This window comes from Miniopterus natalensis, chromosome 2 (assembly GCF_054644295.1).
Source record: "Miniopterus natalensis isolate mMinNat1 chromosome 2, mMinNat1.hap1, whole genome shotgun sequence".
Classification (NCBI taxonomy): Eukaryota; Metazoa; Chordata; class Mammalia; order Chiroptera; family Miniopteridae; genus Miniopterus; species Miniopterus natalensis.
In genome coordinates, this window is record NC_142082.1 from 140532345 (window position 1) to 140548915 (window position 16571).

Sequence of the window (16571 nt, forward strand, 5' to 3'; positions counted from 1 at the left end):
TGTGTTGAAATCCTAACCCCCAAAGATGATGGTATTAGGAGGTGGGACCTTAGGGAGGTGCTGAGAGCAGAGCCCTCAAGAATGGGATTAGTGTTATAATAAAGGGGACCCTGCAGAGCTCCCAGCCCTTTCCGCCATCTGAGGACATAGTGAGAAGCCACTGGCTATGGGCCAGGAGGAGGGCCATCTCCAGACTACAACCACGCTGCTACCTTGACCTTGGACTTCTCAACCTCCAGCACTGTGAGAAATAAATTTCTGTTGTTTATAAGCCACCAGTCTATGGTATGTGTTATAGGAGCCTGAAAGAAATAAGATTACAGCTCAAATGTCCATCAACAAATGAATGGATAAGAAAATTGTGGCATATTCATAGAATGGAATATTATTTAGCCATAAAAAGGACTAACGTGCTGATATGCACTACAGTGTGGATAAACCTTGAAAACATTATGCTAAGTGAAAAAAGACACAAAAGGTCACGTACTGTATGATTCCATTCATCTGAAATGTCCAGAATAAGTAAATCCAGAAAGGTTTGGTGGTTGCAGGAATCAGGATAGGAAGACGGGAAAGTGCCTGCAAATAGATACTGAGTTTCCTTTTGGGATGAAAATATTTGGAACCAGGTAGAGGTGGTGATTGCATTACATCGTGAATATATAAATGCAGCTGAAGTGTTCACTTTAAAAAGATTAATTTTCTATGAATCTCACCTAAATAAAAAATAATATTTTGGGGGAGGGGGTAGCAGAGAAAAGGCCAGAGAAACTGTGTCCCTTGATTCTGCTCCCAGCCCTTCCTACCATATGGCAAATAGCAACCTGGAATAAATGTAGGACGAACAGTTGGGGCCAGTAAGAGGACAGAGACAACCCACCCTCCACTTGATTGAGCAAGGGCAAGGCTGGGGTTTGGGGACTTCTCTCTTCCCTTATCCCCAATATGAGAGCACAGAGAGGTTGCTCAGAAATTGGTGAATGACTTGCTGATTACGAGAGAAGATGGCTGTCAGGAGGTGTGTGCCCTGTCTCCGGAACCCTTGGTCCACTCTTTCTTGCCCCTCCTCCCTGTGCCTTTCCCTCCGCCTCTGACCTTCTCATTTTCTGGCCTTTACAGATGTTCTCCCTAAGTCCCAAGCGTGGCGCAGCACGAGGCTTTAACTGGTTCCTCCATGTTCGTTGGTGGAGACAGTCTCATTGAAACGCACGCTCTGCGGCCTTGAGAACTCACCTTGTCCATCCTCTGCCCCTGGGAAGGAAGTTCTTACAGACCCAATTAGTCAGAACCTTTCCTGCTCTTATGGTCTCAGAGACCTTGAATGAATGAATGAAAGAATTTGATTCCCTTACTTGGTCACCAGCTCTGTGTCACCACAATAGGCTCTTGCCTGTGTGCCACTAGTGAGAACAATGAAAATACAGAGGTTTGCCAGCAATGGCTAATTCAAGCTGGGGCCCGTTGTCAGGTGGATGGTCATCAGAAACCCATGCACACATGCATAGACAAGTACTCATTGGCTCACAGGTTCATGTCTACAGCAGATACTGAAAATATTTAACAATTGGTACAATCAGGCACTAACCCATCACAGTAGATGTCAGCCATAGACAACCGGGACAGCCATGAAGGTCCCTACTGGCTGGATACCTGTTCTGCTCATGTCTGTGTTCATGTCCAGCCACATGTAGATACGCACCCACACACATCTTCTGAAATGTTGGAGCATGTCTGTCAGTTGGCAACAGCACTCACAATTCATGCCACAAGCACTGACGCCTGGGGCCACAGGAGTGGAGAGTATTGCCTGGCCTTGGAGGGACCTGTTAGATCATTTCAGGCTGGACAGATGCACACATCACCTGGGCAAGTGTTGTGTGCAGGAAGGTGCAGCAGACCCTATCTGGCAGGGTGTGGAAATCTGAGGAAACTGAGGGGGGCTTGGGGTAGGCTTCCCAGAGGTGTGTCTTGGTTTGTCTTAAAGGATAGGACAAGTTTGCCCTGGTGGGCGGGAGGCTGGGAGAGCAGCCCAGAGCATGACATCAGGAAAGGCACGATGGGTGTAAGAAATATGTAATTGTCTCAAAGCACCCCCATCCCATCTTCATCCAAGCCCCGAAATTATATTTATTCTCTTCAGAAGAGCAAAGAAAGCTGAGATGGATAGTGAGGGGTCAGATCTGGCTGGTCGGAGGGTCTGTGACAGGAAGAACAGAGTGTGGGAGAAGTCAGAAGTGGACTTGCAGGATGGCTTGAAGGGGTCAGATGAGGGAGGACTGCCCAAGAGGCTCCTGCCGAAATTCCAGAGGGAGAGAGGATAAGGGGCAGCCTGGGCCATGGCAGTGGTGATAGAGACAGAGGAGCTGGGGCAAAAAGGACAGGTGACCTCCTGATGATGGGGAGCACCTGGGGGGATGGGGCCATGGGCACTCATCGCAAGGCAGAGCCCATGTGGGTTAGGAAGTGTGAGCTTAGTTTTTCACACTGTGGTACAGATGCAGGAGGGACAGCAGGAAATTGGACCTGGAGCTTGTGGGACGCTAGAGTTGGGCACGTGCCCCCAGGATAGGGCAGGTGGGGAAGCCAGGACGGTGTAGAGGCCAAGAATGCACATTGCAGCCAGACTGCTTGGGTTGAACCCTGGCTCAAATTCTGGCTCAGCTGCTCACTGGCTATGCGAACTTGAGCAAGTTACCTAACTTCCTGTGCCTCAGTATCTTCATCTGTAAAATAGGGATAATAACAGTACCTGCCTCATAGGGCTGTTGTGAGAATTAAATGAGTTAATATAGGTGAAGTGCTCAGAGCAATGCCTGGTAGAACTCACACTGCGTGTTAGCTACTACTATCATCATCATCATCATCATCATCATTATTATTTACAAGTTGCCTGCCATTCACCTTGGGGAGTAGGTGGAATAGGTATTAGTATCCCCCTTTTTAGAGATGTGGAAACAGAGGTTTAGGGAGTTGGGAGACCTGCCCATGGTCACATGGCAGGACCAGGATCTGGGTCCTCAGAGACTCCAGGGTCCTCAGAGCCAGAGGCTTGGGGTGAGGCTGGAGGAAGGAGATGGCCAGCAAAGCTCAAAGGAGGTGCTTCCATCTGCGGAGCTGAGTGAGGGCCAGGGCTGCCCTGGAGGGCATCTCTCTGCAGCCACACTGAGAGCCTGGCAGGACAGCACTCCTCTGTCCTTTATATCCCAGCTCCTGTGGGGTGAGCTCACTGTTGGCCTTGCCAATTGCAAACCTGCTGAACAGCTATCCTGCCCCTAGATGAGCAGCTCTGATTGTGGCCAAGTCCCCCAGGAACTGTGCTCTATCCAGCTGGCTTGGGGCTGAGCACCCTGCTTGCTGGGTGAAACTACAGGAGGATGCGGAGGTGCGAGGAGGGGGCATGTGGGTGTCACAGATGGCGTGCTTTTTCCTGGGTCTGTGTGCTGAGGAGGGTTGGCAGGACCTGTGCTGATGTCATCCAAATCGTCCAGTTCATTCTCTCTAATTTTGGAGACAATTATTTGGGTAGAGCACTACCTTCCTCTCTCTGCGCCTCCAGCCTCTCCCCACCCCCCACTACTCCTACCCACACAACAGCTAGATCCTGCTTCCTTGAACACGTATGGCTCAGACTCTGCCTGGCTCATGAGCCCTCAGTGGCTCTCTACCACTTGCCCTATCCCATGCACTGCTTGGGACCTAGGACCCTACTCCTCATGGTCATCCTTTACTCTCATGATTGCTTCGGCCTGGAGGGCCCTTTCCTCGGTGCCCCTCCTCCTGCCAGCCTGGGCTGTTTTCACATTTCCTCACTGCCCATCCACCTAAACCTTCTTCCTTTAAAGGACTCGAGTTCAAACCCCCTCCTTCGGGGCAGCCCTCTGGATTTAGTGTCCCTAGGTCTTGCCTCTCTTCTGTGCATTCCCTTTTCTTCTCACAGCAATTACCATCTTGGATTGTACTAGATTTGCTTGCCCGTCTCTTCCTGAGACCTTCTCTGGAGGCTCCTCAGACCCCAGAACACTGAGGGGGAGCAAGTGGGTCCCGACTGGAGCCAAGGGATCACAACAGACATGTCAAAGTGATTATCATCACAGACAGAAACAAAATTACAAAGAAGGCTACAAATTGTGTGAGTCAAATAAAACATTTGGGCTATAAAACCAAGAGACATAATTTAATTTTTTCCTTGAATGTCCCAGCTAGATGTTCCCGTAGCTTGGGGATTTGATTCTCTGATCTGACATACTTCCTTCCACTGTTTCACAGATGAGTAAAGCTGCAGCTCAGAGACTTCCATGCCTGGCCAAACATCGCTCAGAATTCCATCCCACCTAGAAAGCTGGGAGACCCACGGAGGGGCATGAAGGGAAAGTGAAGCTAAGATACATCCTGCCTCCCCCACCAGCCTGAGAGGCCTCCTAAAGCAAGGGGCTCTGCCTCCTTCTGCCCCTGACTCTCCCCAAATCTCAGTTAAGGCCGGGAAGTGCCTTCACAACCTCAGTGAACTGTGGTCCTGTCCTGGTTTCCTTCAGTCCCTCCCTTTTTCCCTCCAGCAAAAAAACACAAGCACCCAGGAGCCCCACCTGGGCCCACCCTTCCTGTGGGTGGCCTAGAGCTCTCCTCCTTCCTGCTCTATCATCATCTCCATCAACAACATGGGTGTTTCATACCTGATGGCCAGTATCTGACTAACTAATTCACGCTAAGGTGTTAATGACTTGTTAATAGCGTGATGAGATACTATTCCCAGGGACACCGGTATTTGGAGGGGTCCAGAAACTAAGTTCTCTGAGGGCAGGGTGCTTGCCTTGCACCACTCAGGGCTCGGCAAGCTCAGTAAATGCTCCTAGAAGGGATCAAACCAAGAAACCTGCTGCCTGAAACGGCTTCCTGCTGGATTTCGCACTTGGTGAGCGCTTGTTGGACAGCGGCTTTATTGTCATTCCCAACCAACGACTTTTTCATGATCAGAAGTGGTCTGATTGGAGAGATTCCTTGAGCCTGGGACCTCTGGGAACACAGTTGCTCCTTGTCCTCTATCAGCAGATGACACTTTATGGGAATGGGCCGATCCAGATAGTCTCCCCAAAGAAGAGAAAGCAAGAAAAGAGGAGAGGACAGGCAGGTTTCTAAATTCTGCTCTCCTTTCTACTTTTAGTAATTGATAATATTTATTGAACACTGAATATGTCCGAAGCACTTACCAAACACTTTACATGGATTAACACATGTAATCATCGCAACCACCCTACTAGTTTATTATCCCATTTATAGTTGGGGAAGGTGAGGCTTTGAGAGGTTAAACAAAGTAACACCGTTCGGTGGTAGAGGGGAATCCAAGGGGCAGCTCCTGGAGCCTGGGCTCCCACCTGATGCTCCCACTGGCCCAGCAGCTACTTGAAGATGCACCTTCCCTGCTGTTTGCTGCACCAACAACCACCTGCCCTCTGCACCTGGGAGGGGGTGTCCAGGGACTGGTCCTGGGCCCTGAGCAGAGGCACAGAGGGAGGAATGGGTTGGGGGACATGGAATGCTCACCCAGGCCCTAGGCGCCAGACCCCAGACCCCAGGCCCCAGGCCCCAGGCCCCAGGCCCTGGGGAACACAGCAGCCTGCACATGGGTGTCCACGGACAGAGAAGTCCATGGCAGGGAGGAGAGGAGATGAGGCTAAATCCAAGGTTTTAAACTAGATTTCAAAAGAGCAGAAGGATTTGGATTAAAAGAGATGGGGAGAGAAGGTATTCCAGGCTGGGTAGGACTAGTTTGTCAATATTTTGAAGGCATTTGAAGATGAGGTCTGTGGTTGAAAGGTCCTTGGCTGGGGCAGAGAGCATCGAGGAAGGAGGTTACGTGCATGGGCAGGGCCATCAGCTGTGGGGCATTGAAGCTTGAGCTGGGGAGCTGTCACACAGGTCGGAGACACATATAGCCAGCAAAGCCATAGAGGGGGATCACCATGTGAGGACGGGGTCCTGAGCTGTGAAAGGCCTTTAGCGTTATACTGCACACTCCTTGTCCCCAGCACCGGGCACGATGCCTGGCACCCAGTGGATGCTCAACAGAGGTTTACCGAAGGGAGAATGTAAGAGAGGGAGGGAGGGAGGGAGGGAGGGAGGAGTATGCTAGGTGGTCTCTGATCTGGAGAACCTTCTACTTTCTTTACAAAGAAAAACTGAAATGGCATGTGACACAGCCTTCAGAGGAACCCTGTGGGAGCTGCCCACAGAGTCATGGTCCTTCCAGCACATACCAAGAACATGCTAAGGGCTGAAGGAGATGAGGGGAGCACAGACCTGGGCTATGCTGACCCAAGAAGACCCCTGGGAGGAGGGCAGGATGGGGGAGCCATAGAACAAGAGGTGGCAAGAGAGAGAGGGGAAGGATGAATGGACGATGGAGAGGAGGGATGGAGAGAGAAGGCAGGAAAGAGAAATTCTGGTGGTTTCAATAAGAACCACAAAGACAAAATGTCAGGGGGAAGGGGGAAGAAGTGCTGGGGAGATGGAGGGAATGGATTCCAGGTCAACCCCTAAACAAAGTGAGGGAGAGCCTCACTCAAGCCTGGCTCCAAATTTTCCCTCCTATGGCCACCGCCAGCCAAGAGTCACAGCACACTGTGGGGCCCCAGCAGGGGCCTTTGGATAAGGGCAAGCTCCAGGGACAGTGTTGGTCATGGGAGGAAAGGACCACAGCAGCAATGGCAGTCATGTGGGAGGACCAGGATCCACCCCCAGAGCTGGGGATGCAGGATGGAGGGGACAGCAGGAAGAGTCTGGGCAGGGATCGCAGAGACCGCAGGACCATTTGGAGCAGGAGGGCACCATGCTCACGGGGCCACCCTCTTAGGGAGGCCCGCACTGGGAGGCCCTAGCCAGCCCGCATTCCTGGCTTACATGGGTCTGGAGAGATGCAACAGGAGTTTGGCCTCACTTTCACAGCAGCTTTTTCTATTTGAACTCTAGACAGATGGCTCCTGTCCTCAAGTTTCCCCTAGTCTTATTAGCAGATACACATTGGAGAAAAGACAGAAATGATGAAATGGGACACTCCCCCCCAACCAGGAGTCTTTCCCTGAAACCTGCAGGCCCTGAGCAACCCTCTCTTTGTCACCTATTCCTCTTCCCAGTTGACTCCCTGAATTTCTCAGTCACCTGCCCCAACTCCATCTTCCTTTCTCTTCCTCTTTCTGTCCTGTGCTTGAAGGACTGGACATCAACTGTCCCTTGCCTTATTGTGGCAGTTTGAGATGGGTCAAGTGTGGAGACCCCTTTCTCTGGGGAATTTGCAGAAACGCATGGCCCCCCTGTGTCCAGGGTTAACTCTGGCCTGGGCTCCTCATGTCATGCCGGGGAGAGGGTCACTCCACCTCCAATAGCCCAGCAGAGAGAGCTGCTGTTTCCTATGGGTTAGGAAAAGAGGCATCAGTGGGTTGTGCTGCCAGGAGGTCTGGGGGAGGGGTGAATGCCTGAATAATCTGGCCTTTTCTGGAAAAAACAGTCCATCTCTTCCCACCCTTCTGAGCCCCCCCCCCTCCAGAGGATGCCCACATCCCAGAGAAGATGAATATCAGGATAAGGGTGGTGAAGGGCCAGTGACATCCCCCTGGAGAGGCTGGGCCTGAGGCAAATTACCCTATAACAGCAGGTTAATTAGATAAGACCCAAATTACATGAGCAAGGCTTGCAAGCCCAGCACTTTGAAGGTTTCATGTTGTCTCAGAGCTGGGGAGGGCTTGGTCTCTAGCTCAGCACAGAGAAAATAACTTCTTGCTCCCAGGCAAGCCAAACCCATGAATTAAGCTCTTGACTGCCCATCCACAAGCCCCAGTGCCAAGCACATATAAGGAAGGGCACCTGTCAGTCCTCACAGCCACCTGTGGAGCCCGTGTGGGATTTTGCCTTCGTCCCTCCTGCCTCTGAGTTCTGCCTCCACCAGCAGCATGAGCCGCCAATTCACCTGCAAGTCGGGAGCTGCCACCAAAGGGGGCTTCAGCGGCTGCTCGGCTGTGCTCTCAGGGGGCAGCTCGCCCTCCTACCGGGCAGGGGTCAAAGGGCTCAGCGGGGCCTTTGGCAGTAGGAGCCTCTACAGCCTGGGGGGCGCCCGGAGCATCTCGTTCAATGTGGCCAGTGGCAGCGGGAAGAGTGGAGGTTATGGATTTGGCCGGGGCCGGGCCAGCGGTTTTGCTGGCAGCATGTTTGGCAGTGTGGCCCTGGGACCTGTGTGCCCGACTGTGTGCCCACCTGGAGGCATTCACCAGGTCACTGTTAATGAGAGCCTCCTGGCCCCCCTCAATGTGGAGCTGGACCCGGAAATCCAGAAAGTGCGTGCCCAGGAGCGGGAGCAGATCAAGGCGCTGAACAACAAGTTTGCCTCCTTCATCGACAAGGTGGGTCTGCTAGGACCTGGGGAACCTGTGAACAGCATCTCTTCTTGGAATGTGAGCTTTCATTACAGCTCGAGGGATTGAAGTTAGATATGGAGAGGCACCTACTGTGGACAAGACAGATATTTTCTAACATCAGTGTAACTTGTGTAAGGTTCCTTGTGTAGTCTAGTCTTTCCCTAGAAAAGACAGAGGTAGGTCAATCTCTACTGGCAGAGGCTTATCACGGTTAGTGGCAGGAGTGCCTAAGAGAAGAACCCAGCTTCTTACTCGTAAGGGCCAGATTGGTACCATTACTAAGCCTGAGTCCAAGCAGATTGATTGTGTGCAGAAAAGCCAGGGAGAGGGAATCTGCCCCAGAGTAACCAGGAAAGCTGTCCTCGTGTCCATAGCCAGCTGATCTTGTCCACTAGTCATTTGACTGATGGCCCAGGAGCATCAGTGCCTGGTCCTTCCCTGATGGCTCTGCCAAGGGCATTTGTTTCTGTCAGCTGAGGACTTTCTCGAGAGGCAGAAGAGTGCATTGGGGAAGTCAGACCTGGCTTCCGCCCTGGTCCATCATTTGCCAGCTGTGCACTTAGGGAGAGTTATTTATCTTGTCTGTGCCTCTGTTTTCTCATCTCTACAATGAGGATAATAACCTACTTCTTGGAGTTGTTGTCAGGTTTATAAAAGAAAATGCATGTGAAGGTCTTGGCACAATGCCTGACACATACTAAATACTCCCCCAGGGTGATTATTGTTCCTATCGTTTTAATCTCTGGAGAGCTAAGGGAAGGGTGTTGAGAAGAGCATCAAAGGTCTGGAAGAGACCTCAAGGGATCATCTAGTCTAGACAGGCCCCTGACTTTCGGTAGATAAGAAATTGTTGCTCCCATTTTATGAGTCAGCAAAAGCATGGAAGTGAAGGCCATGCCCAGGGTCATCTGAGGGAAAGAAGACGAGGTTGGACACACAGCCTCCTGCTTCCAAATCCAGCACTGGGGACTGGAGGGCTGTGTTGGCTACATGACAGTGAGGCACCAAGGACAGCTCAGCCCAGGACAAAGCCAATGGCTGAGATGGTCATCAGTCACAAGAGTCTAGCTGTACCCCTCACCCCCAACTCCCTGCAACTCTCAGCCCCTACTGCCCTGCTCACCTAGGGGCCAACACCGTCTTTGTGGCTTCTTACTCTGCTAAGTCATTTCACATCTGAGAGATCAAGGTGTTCTGAGATTTGGGGCTGGGGCATAGGAACTGACCTTTGGCTGGGCTGGTCAAACAGCATTAAAGGATGTAGTCTGCAGACATGGAAAGAAAGACAAACATAAAGATAGTCACTCCTATGAACAAAGGTGGTCTGACTGGTGAGAGGGGAAACAGGCTTCAAGGCCTGGACAGTTCCTAAACCATTTTAGTCTCTAGAAGAGCACAATCCCATAACCCAGGCGACCAGAGGTGAGTGCATCTTATCAGCGATCCAGGTGTGTCCAATGTGTGGTCCAGATATGGATTGTAATGTCCTGGGTATAGGGTTTACTCTGTGGTTAATGCTCAGCCTTGTGGATATACATGAAAAAGTCAGGACTGGTTAAACCAAATCAAATGCTGGCTGATCTGTTGGAGGCAAGCTGTTTGGTGGCTAACCCATCCCAACGAGTTAGTTTTCTGGTGTCCCAGACAGTTTTCCAATCTCCTGTATTTCTGACTTCAGGGATTCAACCTCATTTAAACAGTAGCCCGTCCCCCAAAACCAAATAAGAGAGGTATGTGCAGATCCACCCCTCTGGGCAGTTTCCTGGTCCAGTGAGGCCACAGTGGCACGGGGAGCTCCATCTGTCCACAGAGAAGATGGCTCTGCGGAGCAGGACGAGGGGAGGAGGAAGGGGCCATGAGCCAAGTAGAGCTAGGGCCTTCCAGGAGGTTAGAATAGCTGAAGCTCTTGGCCCATTGAGCCTCTATGAGCTTGATGTGTTAAAAAATGAACAGCAGACCCTTTCTTCAGAGAGGTCAGCCTTCCCAAGGACAGACACAGCCTGACTGTCCTGGCAGCTTCAGGACATACCTGCACTGTGCTGGGTGGCCGTGGTGGGTCCTGAGTGACTGGATGTGTGAGTCATGGGGCCCACGTCTGGGTTCAGTCCTGGGCTCTACCACTTATTTAACCATCAGATCTTGGCTAGACTTCTCTATACCTCAGTTTCCTCTCCATCAAATAGGGTTACTCGCCCACCTCATGTAACTGTTGTAAGGGGCAGAGCTTCGCACAGTGCCCTGTAAGCGACAGGTGTGACCGTTTCCATAAGTGCTCAACAGTTTCTGGGCTTCGGGTTCCAGGTGCGGTTCCTGGAGCAGCAGAACCAAGTGCTGGAGACCAAGTGGGAGCTGCTGCAGCAGCTGGACCTGAACAACTGCAAGAACAACCTGGAGCCCATCCTGGAGGGCTACATCAGCACCCTGCGCAAGCAGCTGGAGACGCTGTCCGGGGACAGGGTGAGGCTGGACTCGGAGCTGAGGAATGTGCGGGACGTGGTGGAGGACTACAAGAAGAGGTGAGCAAGGGGATTCCCTGTAGCTTGACAACTGCCTTGTCCCTCTGAACTCACCCTACCTTAGGGCCCTGGCAGCTACCCCAGCTTAAAGTTTTTGGAGGTCGAGGGCAGTGTTCCTTGTCATACAAAGCAGAATCGCCCCAACACAACTCTGAAACTTGCTCTCTGCCTCTCCAGCTTCTGGCCTGGCACTTGGGACACATGTCCGGCTCAGTTAGCTGGACAGTGGTCAGAAGATTAACTCCACTCTGGGGTGAGGGAAATCTTGGGTAACGACTATGTTTTCCCAAGCTTCTGTGTCCTCATTGGTAAAAGGGGATTAAATCCATCTACCTCCCAGAACTGCTGTGAGGGGTAACCCAGGAAATGCTCCCATTCATTTGTGAAGCTTTATTCAAATTTTGAGGGAAGAGATTGCTTTTTGCCTCCTCTGAGATTTCCCGTAGGGTATTCACTCTACATGCTTTGTCTTCATTTTCAAAGCTGAATCTTTAACAGTCTCCTCCTTCCAAACTTGGCTACCATGCCCCCTCCCTCAGGAAGCCTTCCTTGCCTGGCTGACCCCACCAACCGAGTACTCCACAGGCTCTCAGCACATGTGCCCTCTGACAGGGTCTACCCCTCACTCAGGGTCGTCCCTGGGCAAATGAGGTTTCTCAGTGATACATGTTAACCAACCGAGCCCGGGCATCTCCACAGGTATGAGGAAGAAATCAACAGGCGGACAGCTGCGGAGAACGAGTTTGTGCTGCTCAAGAAGGTGAGGGGAAGGCAGGCCCTGAGTCCGGGGCTGCCTGGAACCAGAGGTACTGAGTCTGCAGTGCGCTCTGCTCTCAGAGAAAGTGAGCTGATTCAAAAATAGTGAGGAAGGCAGGGAACAAAGGTGAAAAACTACTCAGAAAAGAGAACACAGAGGCAGGAAGGAGGATGGCCTTCCTGATGTTCCACATGGATGGGTTTGTCATAGTGAAGAGCTGTAGAGGATGACACACAGGTTTCCTGCAGTCTCAGGGGCTGCTTATACATCACAGGGGTGACTGACAGCAACCTGGCTGGGGCTCCCTTCCTTTGAGGGTTACCCATCCCTGCCGATAGGGCAGTCTCAGGATGTTCCTTCCTCTGCTTTTCCATGGGTCCCTCAAGGAGAAGAGGGTGGCCACTCACTTGTGCAGGGCACAAAGGCTGGGGTAGCTGTTACCTCCTTACTGCCCTGGCAGTGAGCAAGGCATGGCTGGGGCATCTTTCAGGACGTGGATGCAGCTTATGCCAATAAGGTGGAGTTGCAGGCCAAGGTGGACTCTATGGACCAAGAGATCAAGTTCTTCAAGTGTCTCTTTGAAGCCGTGAGTCTGTCTCTCCACCCCACCCCTCTGAGGGCAGCCAGTGGGTAAAACTATTCTGGGGGCTGAGAAAGCACGGAGGCCTCGCTCTCAAGGAGGCCCCCTGGTTAGTCATTCATCTCCCACCTCAGCCCTGTGAGACTCCTCAATCTCCACCTTCTGGGTGGGAAGGAAATGGACCAGGCCCTGGTTCCATGGTGGCAGGAATCTGTCTGGGGCCCAGAGGGAACTAACCAATCCCAGGGAGCAACAGACCTGGTTGGGAGCCTTAAAGTTGGCATCACCAAGATTTGCTCACCTTCCTTGGGGAAGGTTTTGACCTTCAACAGTCAAGTTCTGAGACTACCCTTGTTTCTCCTGCAGGAGATCACTCAGATCCAGTCCCACATCAGTGACATGTCTGTCATCCTGTCAATGGACAACAACCGGGACCTGAACCTAGACAGCATCATCGATGAGGTCCGGGCCCAGTACGAGGACATCGCCCTGAAGAGCAAGGCTGAGGCTGAGGCCCTGTACCAGACCAAGGTGAGTTGGGCCGGAGAGGGCAACCCCAGCAAGCACGAGGGCTGGGCCTGATCGTTCCCAGAACAGAGGCAATGCTCAGTTAAGTGTCCAGTGTGCCTGCCCCCATGACATCACCAACCCCAAACATCATGTGCTCTCACAACATGTTTACCATGCTCATCCATGACTCTATGCTCTGGGGTCCCCAGTTTCAGGAGCTGCAGCTGGCAGCTGGCCGGCATGGGGATGACTTGAAAAACACCAAGAATGAAATCTCGGACCTCACCCGGCTCATACAGAGAATCCGCTCAGAGATTGAGAATGTGAAGAAGCAGGTGAGGGGTCTGGTCATCTGTGGCCTGGGGCAAGTGGGCACAATGGGAGGGGAAACGAGTTGGCCGAGGGCAGCAACCTCCAGATCCCTGCCCATGAGAGGAAAGGGGCAGATAAGGTCACTGCCTCAAACATTCAGAGCAGACATCATTGAGGTACCTCAGCACTTACTCAGACCAAAGACCTCTGTTTTGGAACCCTCTCCCCTGACTTTCTCTCATCCCCCAGGCTGGGCTCAGACCACAGCCCTGTCCCGGGGTCTCACTTGTCACACTTCTATAATTGCACCCGCCTGTCTCTTCTTCCACTGGACTGGAAGGAGGCAGGGACTGGCTGCTTTGTTGCCTATTTTTCCAGCATCTAGTGTACTGCCTGGTGCCTGGTAGAAGCTTAATAAACATTTCTTGATTAAGTGATTAAGGAGAAGTGGGCTCAGAGGACACCCATTAAAGTGTCAGAGTTGGTCCCATGAATAAAGGCTGCAGACTCAGCTTTAGTAGGTGGCAAGACAAGATACATGCATATTATGATATAGCCACAGTTCCTGTCATTGTATCATATTGAATTCTCACAAAAACTCTGAGGCAAGTGTCCCCCATTGTGACAGATGAGGAAACTGAGGCTCAGAGAGGTTAAGTGGGTTGCACAGCTGGTAAACAGCATAGTTGTGATCTGAAGCAAGGTCTCCTGACTCCCAGTTCAGTGCTCTTTCCACTCTCCCATGAGCTTTAACACTTAGTATCTCTGGACATTGGGCAAGTCACCTGTCCTCCCTGTACAGGTGTTATAAGAACTAGATAAGCTAAGGTATATAAAAAGCAGGTAAAGAGCTGAGTGTTGTGCCAGATGGGTGGTAAGCACTTGGGAAATAGGAGTTGTTCCTGGGGAATCTCCTTCCCTGTGCTCCTTGTCCATAAACCCATGCACCTGGTCACCACTGTCGCGGTAGCTGTAACACCATATTCTAGTGATCTCTCTTCCTAGACTTTAAACAACTCAAGAACAGAAAGCCAAGCTGGCTCTTACTCATTCTGTGTCCTTGGTACAGGGTGGCCAAGTAAATGTCTTTGCAATAACTGAAGTGGTGGTGATTAGCCATTGTCTCAGGAGGGCAGGATGCACTAGTTGTTATCACCACCGAAGTCTAAACATGAGGGAGTGGAGCTGGAGTTAAGGAAGGACTTGCAGGTGCCTGAAGGGGCTCCAGCCTAGAAGACGAGCAGGGGTGTGAAGGTGGAGGTGGGCATCCCTACTCCGAATGTCAAAGAACAATGGTATTTGGACGTAAGCGCTTCCAATGACCCCTTTCAGTTTTCCAATGTCTCCAATTCCTTATTTAGGCTTCCAACCTGGAGACAGCCATTGCTGATGCCGAGCAGCGGGGGGACAATGCCCTGAAGGACGCCCGGGCCAAGCTGGATGAGCTGGAGGCTGCCCTGCACCAGGGCAAGGAGGAGCTGGCCCGCATGCTGCGGGAGTACCAGGAGCTCATGAGCCTGAAGCTGGCCCTGGACATGGAGATCGCCACCTACCGCAAGCTGCTGGAGGGCGAGGAGTGCAGGTGAGGGGGGTGCACTGGTAAGAAAGGGTTTGAGGAGGACCTCAGGGGAAAGCCTAACACATCCCAATCCAGAACAGATGAGTTCTTGGGGAGTAAACGGGCAGTGATGACATGAATAATAATAGTTATTAAAAGTCCCTACATGGGTGTGAGCACTTACTTCATACCAGGCACTGTGCTCCGTGGACTAACTCATGCAGCCCTCACAACTTACCTGGGTGTACCTAGGCACACTCTCCCCCTCGCCAAAAAACCCTCATTACTGTTTTCGGTCTGCTTGCTTCATCTTCCTTACCTGTCCAGGTACAAGATGAGCTTGTCTGAGATGTTCCATTCTGGCTTTCCCAATGTTCTTGGGAAAGGGGAAGGTTCAGGACCTAGGCCTGGCCCTTGGGAAGTGTGCATACCACCGCCACACGAGCGCCTCACATGAACTACTTCTTGACTTAGGTTGCTGCCTGGTTACCACAAATATTCAGGGACAGCTCCCAACTTCTCAGGCTCTGCTTGTGCCAAAGAGAACATGGAGTTTCCATAGGTGTCCGTAGGGTTTAGAAACCCACATCAGGCCAGTGGAGGCACTAGCTCTGAGGTTAGGAGATCGTGGGTTGCATGATTGCTTGCTCTCATTTTATTTCTCTTCCTAACAGGATGTCAGGAGAATATCCCTCCCCTGTCAGTATCTGTAAGTACTTGTAGGCTTGGACCTAAAACTGTAGAATCTGTAGACCAGAAAGGGGCTCTGTCACACCCTGTGTGTGTTGATGAGCAACCTTAGAACCAGAGAAGAAAAAGCCTTGTCTGAGTCGCAGAGCCAGACAGCAGAGGCATGGCCAGAAACCAGGCCTCCTGACTCCCTGCCCAGGGTTCCTTCCTCCTTATCACTCTGTCTCCCTGTCCCCAGGGGCTGGCAGCTAGGAACAGGGAGACATGCCATAGGGATGGGGGAACAAAGGACATGTTGCAAGAAAATGAATATGGGTATAAGTGAGGTTTGGGGAGCCACGTCTGCAAGTTGTGATCAGACCTGGGCTGGGGACTTAGAAGAGGCTGGAATTAATGAATAGGGACCTTGGAAGTCAAGCTGACAGCGGTGAATCTCTGGGTTTCTCAGTGAGGCTAAGAGAGTTAAACCAGAGCTTCTGAAAGATGCCATCTATGGGACTGTCAGCAGGAAGGAGAGGTCGGAAGAGGGAAAATTTAGCAAAAAAGATTAATAAAAAGGGCAAAGGGTGGCATCTGGAATGACGGGTGGGTACATTAATACCTGGACCAAAAGAGATGGGCCTCTGAGAGATAAGCAGCCAGGTTGGGTATAAGCTGGGGAAACCAAGGGCAGGACATGGGTGGAATTGTCTCAGGGATATTTTCCCCCAGGGGCGGGGGTCAGCTCTGACAGGAGCCCCGCCCAACCCATTGCTGCGAGAACCCCCAGCTCTCGCTGAGGGGTGCTGGCCCGCTCTTCCTCCGCAGCCATCATCAGCAGTACTGGCGGCAGCGGCGCCTACGGCTTCCGGCCCAGCTCGGTCAGCGGCGGCTACGTGGCCAACAGCAGCAGCTGCATCTCTGGAGTGTGCAGCGTCCGCGGCGGGGAGGCCCGGCGCCGGGGCAGCGCCAGTGACTACAAGGATACCCTGGGGAAGGGCTCCAGCCTGAGCGCCCCCTCCAAGAAGGCCAGTCGGTAGAGAGGGCTGCCCAGTGCCCTCCTGCCACCCCTGTGTCCCCAGCAGGGGCTCTGGCTCCCACATGTGCTCTCCCTAGCCCACTGTCAGCCCCCTCCTCCCCCTGCTCGTCCTGCTCTTGTACCTCAGGCTCTGGCCTTGGCCACCTCACTTCTCTCAACCCGTGTCTTGCTGAGCTGGACAGGTGTAGATGACTAAACCTGGTGAAATTCCTCCCTTCACACACCCGA

General features: G+C 52.2%; 1 protein-coding gene across 2 annotated transcripts; it reads left to right on the plus strand.

Annotated features, from left to right (window-relative positions):
• Positions 1-7940: 7940 nt before the first annotated feature.
• On the plus strand, positions 7941-16344 carry KRT71 (keratin 71). 2 transcript variants are annotated; one of them, XM_087813912.1, is made up of 9 exons: positions 7941-8387; positions 10704-10918; positions 11618-11678; positions 12166-12261; positions 12622-12786; positions 12975-13100; positions 14439-14659; positions 15310-15344; positions 16106-16344. In XM_087813912.1, the coding sequence occupies exons 1-9, from the start codon at positions 7941-7943 to the stop codon at positions 16342-16344; spliced, it is 1605 nt and encodes a 534-aa protein (XP_087670038.1). The 2 variants fall into 2 exon arrangements, with proteins under 2 accessions (XP_087670038.1, XP_016056583.1); XM_016201097.2 differs by having other exon boundaries at positions 16133-16344.
• The last annotated feature ends 227 nt before the right edge of the window (positions 16345-16571 follow it).